This window comes from Colossoma macropomum, unplaced genomic scaffold, assembly GCF_904425465.1.
Source record: "Colossoma macropomum unplaced genomic scaffold, Colossoma_macropomum, whole genome shotgun sequence".
NCBI lineage: Eukaryota > Metazoa > Chordata > Actinopteri > Characiformes > Serrasalmidae > Colossoma > Colossoma macropomum.
The window spans coordinates 36,447,581-36,461,497 of record NW_023494800.1 but is presented as its reverse complement, the minus strand read 5'-3'; the positions used below and the strand labels follow the sequence as shown (position 1 = coordinate 36,461,497).

The following is a 13,917-nucleotide window of genomic DNA, read 5'->3' as shown; positions in this document are numbered from 1 at the left end:
GATCTTTTGGTCTCAAAGCCAGATGTCTTCAGTGTACAGCAAAAACAAAATAATTGGCCTTGCTGCTCAGAATGGACTGTGTATATATATATATATATATATATATATATATATATATATATATATATTGTGTGTGTGTGTGTAATGCTGTTCATATATGTATATATATATATATATATATATATATATATATATATATATATATATATATATATATATTCTATAAATTTGTTCAAACTGAGGTCCCACAGTAAAAAAAAAAAAAAAAGACTATTTACAAAAAGTGGCGTATATTTAGATATTTACAGGGATTATGTTGTAATCTGTTTACTCCCCAGGCATTAATTGAGATATATGACCTAAATATATACAAAATCATCATTTATATATCATTTATTTATACTTTTGTTTTATTTCTAAACCATTTTTTCCCAAACCCAAACCCCTAAATTAACACTTGTGAAAATAATTTTCCTCCTTTTAATTTTACCCGATTTTCTCCCCAATTTAGTCGTCTCCAATTCCACCCACTAGTTAGGACTCCCCCAATCACACGATGCTATCAACGCTAGGAGGGTGAAGGCTAACACAGGCTTCCTCCGAGACCTGTGAAGCCAACCACCGCTTCTTTTCGAACTGCCGCTCACGCAACGTCACTGGACAGCCGAACGCGCTCGGAGGAAAGCGCCAACCGCCAGATCTGTTACATCAGCTAACAGACGCCTGCGCTGACTAGCATCGCGCTGAGTGATGGGGGGAGAAGGAGGGGCCATCCCACCCACCCAGAGAGAGCGAGGCCAATTGTGCTCTCTCGGACTCCCGGCTACGGACGGCTGTAGCATCACCAGGGATCGAACTCGCGATCTCCTGATGATAGGGCCAACGCTTAGACGGTTGCGCCACTCGGGAGCCCCATTTTCCCCCTTTTTAAAAATATATTTTTATTTCTTTTAAAATTGAAAGATTTTGATTTGTCATGAATTTAATTAAAAAAAATAAAACTTTATTCAAAAAATGCGGTCCCACGTTTTAATGTCATTACCAAAACACTATTTTACCCCATAGGTGGGGCCTGATTTTAAGCACACCCCTAAATTTCAGAGCAGGAAGAGAGGCTGCATCCCTGTCCCTCTTGGCCACAGGGTAAGATCCCATTGCTTTGAAGTAAACGTGTCCCAAAGTCTGAAAATCAGTGTGGAAAATTAAGGATTCTAAAACACGTTTTCTGCAATTAAGTAATTTTTTGTGCTTTAATAAGAAGTATGATAATTTTATGTGTGTACATCTGTTCAAAGCTGTGTTTGCTAGTCATGCACTGGCTAGCATTTTTGAGTTCCGCTCAAAATTAGCTGAAATTGTCACCACCGAAACAGTCAGTTATGAAACAGTATTCATTGTTTTGGTGGAAACAAAATGGAATATTCAGTCTTTTTAAATAAACATAATTAAGTTATAGGGTCACTCAAAGTAAAAGGATTTTAGCCTAATGTCCAAGTCAGTTAAAATGTTTTAAAATGCTCAGTAGAACGAACCATAAATACATATTCTTATTCTTATTCTTATCCTTGTGTCTCCCAAAGATTTCCCCCCTCCGAGCTTTGGATCTTTTTCATTCTTAACAAGAACTTTCTTGTGATCAATACATGATCAGGTAAGCCTAAATTCATTATTAGCATTATTATGATTATTAGGATGATAAAGTCTATAAATATGCATGAAAGATAAAGAATATGTGAGTCTAGAGGGTGCTAGAGCACAACGGATTGCATATTTTAATTTGTTCAAATATCTATATTAAACAAAACAGTATGTCCTTTTCCTTTTATTAAAAAAGCACAGAAGATTTTCATAACCACACTTTCGATTTGCATATTGTATCTGACATTGATTGTCATGTATAAGGAAGTTATTTGATAATAACTGTTTCTCTTTTTAGGCCATTGTTTTCACCCGTGTGGCAGACACCTGTTAATTAGTGAAATACCTCACAGGTTCAGTGCACTATAAAAACAGCCTGTTGCTTCACAGAGACACAGACAGTCTGTTGGCTGAGCAGCGTCTACATCTGTATAGAAAACCAGCTTTTCTCGGTAGAAAAGACTGAGCGACCGTAATACAGCACCACCTTATTCACTGAGCCTAATCTAACAGCATGAATCAGTTCCTCAGCATCTTCCTGCCTCTGCTTCTGATCTCCTTCGGGTTGCACGTTAGAGGGCAGTCCGCAGGAGGTGGTGCCAACCAGACTCGAATTGCTGTCAGGGCTACTGTTGGAAAGATCTATGTGACAAATGGGCAGGTCTGGGGCTCGTGGAGCAGTCAGCAGATGTGTCCCACTGGCACCTACGCGACTGGTTTTAGCCTCAAGGTAAGTAGAGTAGATACTGAACCTTAGGCATTGGCTAATAGGCTGATTGTTAGCCATGTAACTACCTTGTACCATGTAACTTCCATGCTTACTAAATCCAGTGTAATTTACTTGGGAAGGAACGACCAAAGTAAACGACCATGACCACCTGTAGCCCTGGGGCCCATTGGCAGGTAAAATATTTAGAAATATTGGTTTGTATCAGTTGTCATGAAGAGTTATGTAGGTGCCATGTAGCCTTACGAACACTGCATTACAAAAAAGTGTTACCAGCGTTAAATCTCAGCCATGTCAGCGTCCCTCCATCGCTGGATCCAGCATTACCTGCTGTTTTCGTATTTATCCGTTGTCGGAAAAGTATGCGTAATAACACACCTCACACAAGTCTAGCTCTTTCACCCTCTCCTTAAGCTCTCTGATAAAACTGAGATGCTGTTTCAGAAGAAAATATGTTGGGAAAAATATACATCATCTTAAAATTGGGTATCATCGTTAACTCAACAAGTCCATTCTAAAGTGCTAAGCAGGAACTTTTTTCCAGGTTCAGTCATACCAGGGACTCGGACCCGATGACTCCGCCCTAAACGGAATTGCCCTTCGCTGCACTCCACCTCGCACGACTACTAGCCCCATCACCGGCTATTCAACAATCAATTCTGCCACAGGAAGGTAAAGCTCCTATCACTGCATTTCCACGTACAAAAGACAGAAGAATTATTTTCATTTTAAATGAACGTAATGTATCGTTACTGTCAGAAGCTCCAAAACCCCCAAAATAGGTCTTTTACAAAAAGAGAATGGCATGATGTAACCGTTCGTCAGAAACCAGACGCTCGCGGATTAAAAGGGCAAAAGGTGTTTTAATAGGGCTAGGCAGATGCGTGGTCAAAAGGCAGGCGTGGGTCAATTCCAAAAGACAAATCCAAAATAAAGCGGTGATCATATCACCGAGCAGACAAAGTCAAAAGGGCAAGGCAAAAACGAAGTCAGAAAACAGGCAAAAGTCCAAAAACACAGATCAGCAAAAACAGGCAACGGTACAAAAGGGCAAAGGCTAAAGGCAAAGTCAAATAACGGAACAAAGGTCAAAAACGTACAGCAAATAACTCTCGGACAAAACGCTCAGTATGCTCTGGAAGAAACAATACCTCGCAAAGAGCTAAACTACAGCCCGGGCTTAAAAGCTATTCTAGCTAGATCATATGACTGAAAACACAGGTGCAAATATTTAGTATTCAGGTGAGTGCGACCTCTGATAGGAGCGTGTGATCTCCTCAGAGGTCATGTGATTCCCCACCGCATTGCGGGTAATGCAGTCCATCGAGTTTTCCGAATTGGAGGGAAGTTGCATTGTCACGTGATCCTCGTGAGAATTCTAGGAACTGAAGTCCAGGTTCTCTAGTGACACGGATTGATGTGTGACAGTACCCCCCCCCCCAAAGAGTCCAGGTGGGCCTCGGAACGAGGACGACCCGGACGACCACCACGCACACCACCAGATCTAGGAACAGAGGCAGACCCAGAGCTGCCGAGGCGCTGAACTCGCGGTGCCTTATCCTGGGAGTCCCGCAAACGGGGAGGCAGAGAACTGGAGAGCCGTCCTCTTGGACGACCCCTGGGACAGGGAGCTGGCTTGTCAGGATGCTGACTATGGAAGTCGGCCACGAGAGCGGGGTCCAACACATCCTTGGCGGGAACCCAGCATTGCTCCTCCGGGCCATAACCCTCCCAGTCTACCAGATACTGCAGCACTCCACCCCGTCGTCGAGAGTCCAGCAGCCTACGGACAGCGTAGACCGGGGCCCCATCTATCAGCTCTGGTGGAGGAGGCGTGCCGTCTGGAGTCGCCTCATCTAATGGCCCTGCAACAACGGGTTTCAGGAGAGAAACATGAAAAGAGCGTGAGACACGAAATCGAGGGGGTAAATCTAATCTATATGTCACATCATTAATTCTTTTCACTATTTTAAATGGTCCCATATACTTGGGTTGTAGTTTTTTGCATCTTCCCTCTGGGCTGCGGAAGTCCCTTGTGGCCAGCCAGACTCGGTCCCCGGGTTGGAATATCGGGGTAGGCCCTCTATGTCAATCTGCTTGTTCTTTGTGACGCTGGAGAACATTTTCTATGCGTTGGTGTGTTTCTTCCCACACTTGTTCGCTTCTTCTCATCCAATGGTCCACGGCAGGCACGTCCGTGTGGGATCCCGTCCATGGCGCTAAGGGTGGTTGGTAGCCTAGGACACACTGGAAAGGAGTCAAACCGGTAGTAGAACTTAACAGTGAGTTCTGTGCGATTTCTGCCCATACCAGATATTTCGCCCAATCAGATGGATTGTCGTGACAATATATCCTTAGAAATTTTCCCAGTTCCTGGTTTACACGTTCACATTGTCCATTTGTCTGGGGGTGGTAACCAGATGACAGACTGATAGAAACTCCGAGGTGCTCGAAGAAAGCCGCCCACACTTGGGACGTGAACTGCGGGCCTCTATCCGAGAGGATATCTTCAGGAATACCAAAAATACAAAACACATGTTGAAAGGCACTAGGGAGAGTTGCAAAAGGTATAAACCTCACCGCCCGGGAAAACCTATCCACCACTGTCAATATGGTCGTAAATCCCTGTGATTCAGGTAAATCTGTAACAAAATCTACAGCTATGTGGGACCAAGGCCTGTTGGGTACTGGCAAAGGCATTAACTTCCCTGCGGGGAGAGTCTTAGGGGTTTTACACTGCGAACACAGCGAACAGGACGAAACAAAGAAATGAATGTCTTTCATCATCGACTCCCACCAATACCGCTGGGCTAATAACTTATAAGTGCGTGTCTCTCCCGGATGCCCGGCTGTGAGGGAGGAATGTGCCCAAGTAATAAGCTGGGTGCGAAATGCTTCCGGAACATACATTTTGTCCGGTGGGCACTGGCTGGGTACAGTTCGGTTTCTAAGGGCCTTTTCGATGTCTTCATCTATCTGCCATCGTACGGAGGAGATGGTTACGTCGGGGGGCAGAATGGGTTTGAGTTTTATTATCGGCCACACCCTTTTCTCCTTCATGAATTCAAGACAAAGCGTCTGCCTTCGTATTTCGGGAACCTGGTCTATAAGTGATATTAAAACGGAACCTGGCAAAAAAAAGGGACCACCGGGCCTGTCGTGCATTAATTCGCTGCGCAGTACGAAGATATTCAAGGTTTTTATGGTCGGTAAGTACTGTAAAGGGATGGTTGGCACCTTCCAGCCAATGACGCCACTCTTCGAGGGCTAACTTAACTGCCAATAGCTCACGATCCCCTATCCCGTAATTCTGTTCTGCCGGAGACAACTTATGAGAATAAAAAGCAACCGGGTGTAGTTTAGGAGGAACTCCAGTTCTCTGTGAGAGAACTGCCCCAACTCCGGTTTCGAAAGCATCTACTTCTACTATGAAAGGCTGTTCTGGATCAGGGTGTTTCAGAATAGGTGCAGTAGTAAAGGCTACTTTGAGACCCTGGAATGCCTGTTCAGCTACTTCAGTCCATTTTATCTTCTTGGGGTTTCCTTTAAGCAGGGATGTCAGAGGAGCGGCAATGCTACTGAAGTTCCTGATAAAACGTCTATAAAAATTGGCAAAACCCAAAAATCTCTGAAGTTCTTTGACAGAACTAGGAGTAGGCCACTGAACTACGGCGTTGACCTTTTGGTCATCCATGATGACTCCCTGGTGACTTATTATGTAGCCCAAAAAGGACACGGACTGTATGTGAAATTCACATTTTTGGCTTTTAAAAACAAATTGTTGTCTAGCAGCCTTTGTAGAACTAAACGAACATGCTTTACATGGGTCTCAAAGTCAGGAGAGTAAACCAAGATATCGTCCAAGTATGCTATCACATATTGTCCTAACATGTCTCTGAGTACGTCATTAATGAAAGCTTGGAACACAGAGGGGGCGATAGAGAGCCCGAAGGGCATGACCAGGTATTCATAGTGCCCCCTGGTGGTCAAAAATGCTGTCTTCCACTCATCTCCTTCCCTCACTCTAACCAAGTTATAAGCACTACGGAGATCTAATTTAGTGAAAAACTTAGCGCCTTTTAGCTGTTCTAGTGCCACGGGTACTAGTGGAAGGGGATATGGATAGGATTTAGAAATTTGATTAAGGGACCGGTAATCAATACAGGGACGCAATCCTCCATCCTTCTTTATGAAGAAAAAACTAGATGCTATAGGGGACGTAGAAGGTCTGATGAATCCCTGATCTAGGGCCTCTTGAATGTAAACATCAAGAGCTTTTTGTTCTTCCTGTGTGAGTGGGTATACTCTAGACTTGGGAAATACAGGGTTTTCTACTAGGTCTATAGCACAGTCATAAGGGCGGTGAGGTGGTAGCTTGGTGGCGTTCTTCTTACTGAAGACCTCTTTAAGGTCGAGATACTCAGGGGGAATCACAAAGTTAGTTTCTGCGTGAGGGCTTTCTACAGATGTAGACAACAGGGATAGGGCAGGAGGGGCGAGACATGTCTTTACACAAAACTCAGACCATTTGGTAATGGTATGTTCGGGCCAGGAGATTATAGGGTTGTGCTTTTCTAACCAAGGGAGTCCTAAAATGATATCAAATTCAGATTGTTCCAAGACGAGGAGGGACAGCGTCTCTTTGTGTAGCGCACTTGTCTGTAGCTCCACAGGCGTTGTGATGTGGGAGACATTATCCATGCCGACTGGTCCGCCATCCAGAGCCGCTACTTTCAGTTTCGTCTTGAGAGGCTCCACTGGGATCTGGAGTTGTTTTACCAGTCTCGCGTGGATAAGGTTTCCTTCGGCTCCCGAGTTGATCAATGCTGAAAGGACAAGAGAAGTGGGATGACAGTACAGAGTCACAGGTAACAACACTGATTTAGAGACCAACCCCTTTGTGGGCACACTCACCAGGGGTCGGCGCCTTCGGATTTTGTGGCCGCGATTGGCATTCACGAAGCCGATGTCCTTTCTTGCCACAGTACAAGCAGAGATGGTTCTTTATTCTGTGTTGTCTTTCTTCCTGTGATAACCGTGAGGAGTCACATTGCATGGGTTCCGATGAATCGTTGTTGACCAGAGAAATTTTTCCTCGCGGGAGAGCTCCTTTATATTCTCTACTACGTCCGGGTCGTGAACGGTGATGTAATAACTGATCTAGTTTAATCGCTAAAGAGATGAGCTGATTGAGGGTTAAATCGTCATCTTTACTGGCCAGTTCATTGAGAATCTCTGGATTTAACCCTTGACGAAATATAACCAGGAGTGCTGCCTCATTCCAACCGCTACTGGCAGCGAGAGTTCTAAACTCTAGCGAGTAATCAACCACCGAGTGATTTCGAAAACCATTTTGAATTGTGTAACGAACTGAGCATAGGACAGATGATGAATCTCAGTCCAGCTGGCGTTAGCCCATTCCAGTGCCTTACCCGCTAAACGAGATACAACAAACGAAATACGTGCTTTATCTGAGCTATACGGGGAATTTTCAAAAAACACAGAGCATTGTAGCAAAAAGCCCCGAAATTTATCTGGATCACCCTCGTACTTATCGGGTTTGCCAACTGAAAAACATACCCCTGGATTTTCCACAATAGCTGGAGAAGGAACTGGGCTTACCGCTGTGTCTGTGAGGGTCATATTCTGTAGTTGTCCTGTTAGACCCTTCACACTAGCGACCAACTGCGCCAACTGAGCCTGTTGTTCAGCCTGCTGTTGAGTGAGTGACTCCAAGGAATGCGTCACGCCGGATAGTACTTGTTGGTGACGACCCAGAAGTTGTCCTTGCTCCGTGAGAGCCTTATGAAAGGCTTCTTGTTCCGCCGTCTGCATGTTAGGCGAGGTATTCTGTAACCGTTCGTCAGAAACCAGACGCTCGCGGATTAAAAGGGCAAAAGGTGTTTTAATAGGGCTAGGCAGATGCGTGGTCAAAAGGCAGGCGTGGGTCAATTCCAAAAGACAAATCCAAAATAAAGCGGTGATCATATCACCGAGCAGACAAAGTCAAAAGGGCAAGGCAAAAACGAAGTCAGAAAACAGGCAAAAGTCCAAAAACACAGATCAGCAAAAACAGGCAACGGTACAAAAGGGCAAAGGCTAAAGGCAAAGTCAAATAACGGAACAAAGGTCAAAAACGTACAGCAAATAACTCTCGGACAAAACGCTCAGTATGCTCTGGAAGAAACAATACCTTGCAAAGAGCTAAACTACAGCCCGGGCTTAAAAGCTATTCTAGCTAGATCATATGACTGAAAACACAGGTGCAAATATTTAGTATTCAGGTGAGTGCGACCTCTGATAGGAGCGTGTGATCTCCTCAGAGGTCATGTGATTCCCCACCGCATTGTGGGTAATGCAGTCCATCGAGTTTTCCGAATTGGAGGGAAGTTGCATTGTCACGTGATCCTCGTGAGGATTCTGGGAACTGAAGTCTAGGTTCTCTAGTGACACGGATTGATGTGTGACACATGACCTATATTCATAAATAGTTTTAACTGTAGTTATAACTCTTGGTAACTTGGTAACAAAGCTTTGTAAGCATACTTATAAAGTCTAATTATGTCTTATAAGGCTGTAATAATGTACTATAATTAATTCTGTGATTACTTATAACACAGTTGTCACTATCCAAACGAATAATGACATGAGCATAATTATAAACCACCTATCATGCATATTAACACGTCTAAAAATATTACAAACTTTTAAAATGCCAGAACTTTAAGTGATTGTAGCTTCACATTAGAATATTAAGCAGGAGATATGCTGTTTAGGTGTCTCTCACTGTTTACTCTAAAATACACTGTGTGTATCTACAGCATACTGTGCATCTTTATTATTGCAGGATAAGCTGCAAAAGGAACCTCCACTGTAAGTTTAATTAGATGCCACTCATGTATTCTGGTCATATTTGAACATTATGGGACAAACTGTTCTTACTGTAATCGTTTTTTAGAATTTTGAAAAACTAAGAAATTTAAATTACAATTTTGATTCGTCGAACCACAGGACACTTTTCCACTTCGCCTCAGTCCATCTTAAATGACCTTCTCTCAGGCCCAGAGAAGGTGGCGTCGTTTCTGGATCCTGTTTATATGTGGTTTCTTCTTTGCATGGTAAACCTGCATTTGTGGATGCAGTGATGAACTGTTTTCACAGACAGTGGTTTTCAGAAGTGTTTCTGAGCCCATGCAGTGATTTCCACTACAGAATCATGTCTGTTTTTAATGTAGTGCCGCCTGAGGGCCCAAATGAGCACAAACAGCCAACATTGGTTTTCAGCATTGTCCCTTACATACAGAGATTTCTATAAGATTCTCTGAATCTTTTAATGTTATTATTTACCGTAGATGAAGAAAAACAAAAGTTCTTTGCTATTTTATTTTGAAAAGCATTATTCTTGAATTGGTGCTCTATTTGATTGTGCAGTCTTTCACAGAGTGGTGAACCCCTCATTTTTACTTCTGAAAGACTCCGCCTCTCTGAGATGCTCTTTTTCTACCCATTAATATTACTCACCTGTCTTTTTTAGCATTACACCTAAATTTACCTTTTGTTGCCCGCGTCCCAACTTTTTTGATGTTGCTGGCATCAAATTCAAAATGGGCACTCAGTTTATTAATTTCTATAATTTAGTGGATTTAGTGCAGCACTGAATGGGGAATCACCTTCTTTGTGTCATGAGGTTGTTGATGCTAGTTTTTAAATGTGGTACTGTTAGTGTGTTGCGTCTGTGTCAAAATATTGTGAGAGGTAAAAAGATATTTTTGCTGTATCGCCACCCCATCTTTCCAGCTGCCCCAGCACCTGTAACCAGAGACCTCTAAAATAAACTTCTGACTACACCACTGCCCTTCACCACATCTTCAGGGTCTATACAGTGATAACTGCAACAGCTGGTACAATTATAACTGCGTCTGCTGTCTTCTTTCAGCTTTGGATCATGGATGCCAGATAGGTGGTGCCCAAGTGGACAACTGGTGGCCTTTCAGCTGAGGGTGCAGGCTTATCAAGGAATATTTTGGGATGATACTGCTGCCAACAACATCAGGTGAGGACATACACGATAATTCAAAGATTAAATTGGTCAGTGATTGGGAGGACAATTAGATGGTTCAAGTCTGGTTTAAGAGGATTACACTCTGCAGTGCTGCAGTTCTAATCGAGCACTGAGTAAAATGGTACAAAACAGATCTTTTCCCTCAAAAAGCTTCACCAAAAGTGACTGGTCTGACAACATTGAATGCTTAAAAATTTTCCAGGTTCAAATGCACTGACGGTTCAGTGGTGGAGGGTGATGGTACACCCTGGGGAGAATGGGGTTCCTGGAGCCAGAACTGTGCTGGAAAAGGAATCTGTGGCATTTATACTAGCGTGGAACCATTTGGATGGTCTTGGGACTACACCGCTCTTAATGATGTCCAGTTCTTCTGCTGTGATTAAGGTATCGTCCATTTTTCTAATGTGTTCCAGAAGCAAAACTAATTTAATATGGAGGTGTACATGTTTTATGATCACAGAACACTGAATCACAATAAACAAAATGTATTTGTTTTATTTGTTTTTTGACACTGATCAACAAAATCTTCAAAGTGTTAAAGTGAAAATGATTTCTGTAAAGCAAGTGACCTTAATTCCAAATATAAATAATATTGCGTAATTATTCAGCCCCTTTAAGTATTTAGTAGATTCACCTTTGACAGCAAATCACAGTCTTGAGTCTTTGTGGATCAGCTATACATATTTGAACACTAATTTTTCCCCAGTCCTCTTTACAAAACTGCTCAAGCTCTAAAAGGTCACATGGGGATCGTGAGTGAACAGCCTTTTTCAAATCCAGCCACAAATTCTCTATTGGATCTGGACTCTGACTAGGCCACCCCAGGACATTATTGTTTTTAAGCCATTCCTGTGTAGCTTTGGCTATATACGTGGGGTCACTGTTGTGCTGGAAGACAAAGTTTAAAACCAAAAGCAACCATTCATGTGAAAAACATGCAAATTGCATTTTTGTAGGCTGCAGGAATGGCAGAGCCTCCAAATAGTTGTAGAAAGTAAACATAAAGGAAATTACATGACAATAAAGCCAAATAATGGCACGTCTGACATGTGGTAGTCAGTTTCACTTCTGACTAATGCAGATGGAAACCAGCTATATGGGACAGGAACAGGGCAAAACATTTGGGTTGCGAGCAGGAATGGGACAAAAGTTGCAGTTGTTTTTAGTGGAAGTGGGGTATAATCATGCAGGAGTGGGACAAAACAAATCGGTCCTGTGCAGACCTCTACCTTTATCCTCACTAGCCTTCCAAGGCCTGCTGCAGAAAAACATCCCTACAGCATGATGCTGCCACCACCATGCTTTGTGGTGAGGATGCTGATTTTATGATGTGCACTGGTTGGCTTACGCTAAATATGACGTTTAGCCTGATGGCTAAAAAACTCAATTTCCTTCTTCCAGCTGACTTCAGTCTTCCATGTGCCTTCTCACAAACTGTAGCCAAGAGGTCATGTGATGTTGAACCTATCCATTCTAAATAATTGATTAACATCATTTTTGCAAATAAACAAAGTACCTGACATATCAATTGGATAACAATTTCTAATCATTTTCTGGAGGTTTAAATTACAGGGGTCAATTGTGGTAAAACTGAAGATACTGGGAGGGTTAAATAGCAGATTTTGAATTGAGGGAGGGCTTGTGGGGGTGTCCTGGTCCTCCCAAAAGAGTAAAGGCACCCCATAAGAGAGATAAAATTGAACTTGAATTTTCTGCCATTTTTTAATGACTGATCTAACTGTTCTGCATTTTAAGTGACTTAGAAATGTTCTGACTTGTGTTTCAATCACCTTGTGAGAGTTGCTGGAGTCTTTTTTTTTTGTCTTCATGGTGTATATCGGTGGTTTCCATTCTGGTCCTGGAGAACCCCTGGTCCTGCACATTTTAGAGTTATCCTCACTCCCAACACACCTGATCCATCTAAGCAGCTCATTTACAAGCCTATCCTGCGTTTAAGTGGGTGCATTAGAGCAGGAAAACACTAAAATGTGCTTCAGGTCAACAGTTGGAAACCTGTGGTGCAGATTAAGCTACAGTACTGACTTACCAGATGTTGGACCCTGAAAATACAGGTGTATTTATACTACAATTATTTGGAAACCTTTGACTACACATGCATGATCTCCATTGAACTAATTATATGACTGGCTGCACCAGTAATGATTTAGAACAGTCATATTGAAGGGAGTGAATACTTATGCAATCAAGTACCTTGTGTTTTATATTTGCAATTAAATTTAAATATTACTTATTACATTTAAATATTGAAGAATCCAAACCCCAACGAACCAGGGAACTAGGTCGGTTGTCTGGACAAATGAAGTTTATTCGTTGTGCGCACAGGTTCCAGACAACCAGCCAGCCCATCAGACATTGGACTGACACAGTTTTATAGTTGGACTGATGCCAGGATTAGACCCAGCTTATACATGACAAGTAACATGTGTGACAGACATGACCATATAGGGAGAAACACAAAATAGGCAGCCTAAAATACAACTTAACACACAACACAGAACTTATAACACAGCACATTTCACAACAATAAATTCCTTCAATATGAAAACTGCAGAGTATATATACTCAGCAAAGTGCATATATATGTATATATGAAAGAAAACCTCTCCAAAATGAGAACTTTACAGCAAAAGGAAAAAACCTGCTTTTTAATGTGAGGCAATGGACCCAGACTTTTTTTTCCAAGTCATTTCGGGTCTCTTCTTTTGGTCCATTCATCATGAAAAACCGGCATTTTCAAATTATGATGTCAAAAACTGCAAAATGATAAAAATGGAGATGCAAGGTTTTTTTTCCTGACAGCAGCCATGTGTGTGTAAAAAAAAAAAAACTTACATGACGTAAATACGTACTAAACAAAAAGGTTACTTGTGTGATGAATGTATTGTTTTGAAAGTTTGTGTTTAATCATCATTTATTTCCTCTTTTATAGGATGAACTACTGACATGAAGTGAAGAGCAGCACTCTCTCTCTCTCTCTCTCTCTTTATTGCATGATCAATTTAGCTACCATCCTCCTTTTTTTTAAATCAGTATCCTAAATACATTAATCACTATATTGCATTATCTTTGAAATTTTATGTTCAAAAGACTTCAGGTATACTTACTGATGATTTTATTTCTCTCTGTCAAAAACATCTTAATACATATCAAAATAAAATAAGCTTATTTGTCTTATTTTTGAGTATTCTTTTCTGCAACCTTCATATTTCTTCTACATATTTCAAACTTATTCTTCAGTCAAAAACTATTTTCCAACTAGTAACCTATTCATCAGGCATGCTCAGCCTTGGCACGTCTACAGCCATTTAGGTGTACAACAATTAGGTACGCAACAATACAAACTGAAAACTAAAATAACTTCAGCCCAGTTGCACGCTCATGTTTCTTTGCTATTGTGACTGGAAAAAAGGTTAAATGTTAAAAAGGTTTGTAAAGGTCTGGTATCCAGCACAGTTTGGTGACTTTCCTA

At 42.0% G+C, this 13,917-nt stretch overlaps 1 protein-coding gene across 2 annotated transcripts; it reads left to right on the top strand.

Moving 5' to 3' along the window:
• The first annotated feature begins 973 nt into the window (after nucleotides 1–973).
• LOC118820397 (vitelline membrane outer layer protein 1-like) lies at nucleotides 974–13,622 on the top strand. Of its 2 annotated transcripts, XM_036588715.1 has the most exons (7): nucleotides 974–1,143; nucleotides 1,581–1,651; nucleotides 1,937–2,368; nucleotides 2,910–3,037; nucleotides 10,302–10,418; nucleotides 10,630–10,811; nucleotides 13,378–13,622. In XM_036588715.1, the coding sequence occupies exons 3-6, from the start codon at nucleotides 2,153–2,155 to the stop codon at nucleotides 10,808–10,810; spliced, it is 642 nt and encodes a 213-aa protein (XP_036444608.1). In that variant the 5' UTR covers nucleotides 974–1,143; nucleotides 1,581–1,651; nucleotides 1,937–2,152; the 3' UTR covers nucleotide 10,811; nucleotides 13,378–13,622. The 2 variants fall into 2 exon arrangements, with proteins under 2 accessions (XP_036444608.1, XP_036444607.1); XM_036588714.1 differs by having other exon boundaries at nucleotides 974–1,651.
• The last annotated feature ends 295 nt before the right edge of the window (nucleotides 13,623–13,917 follow it).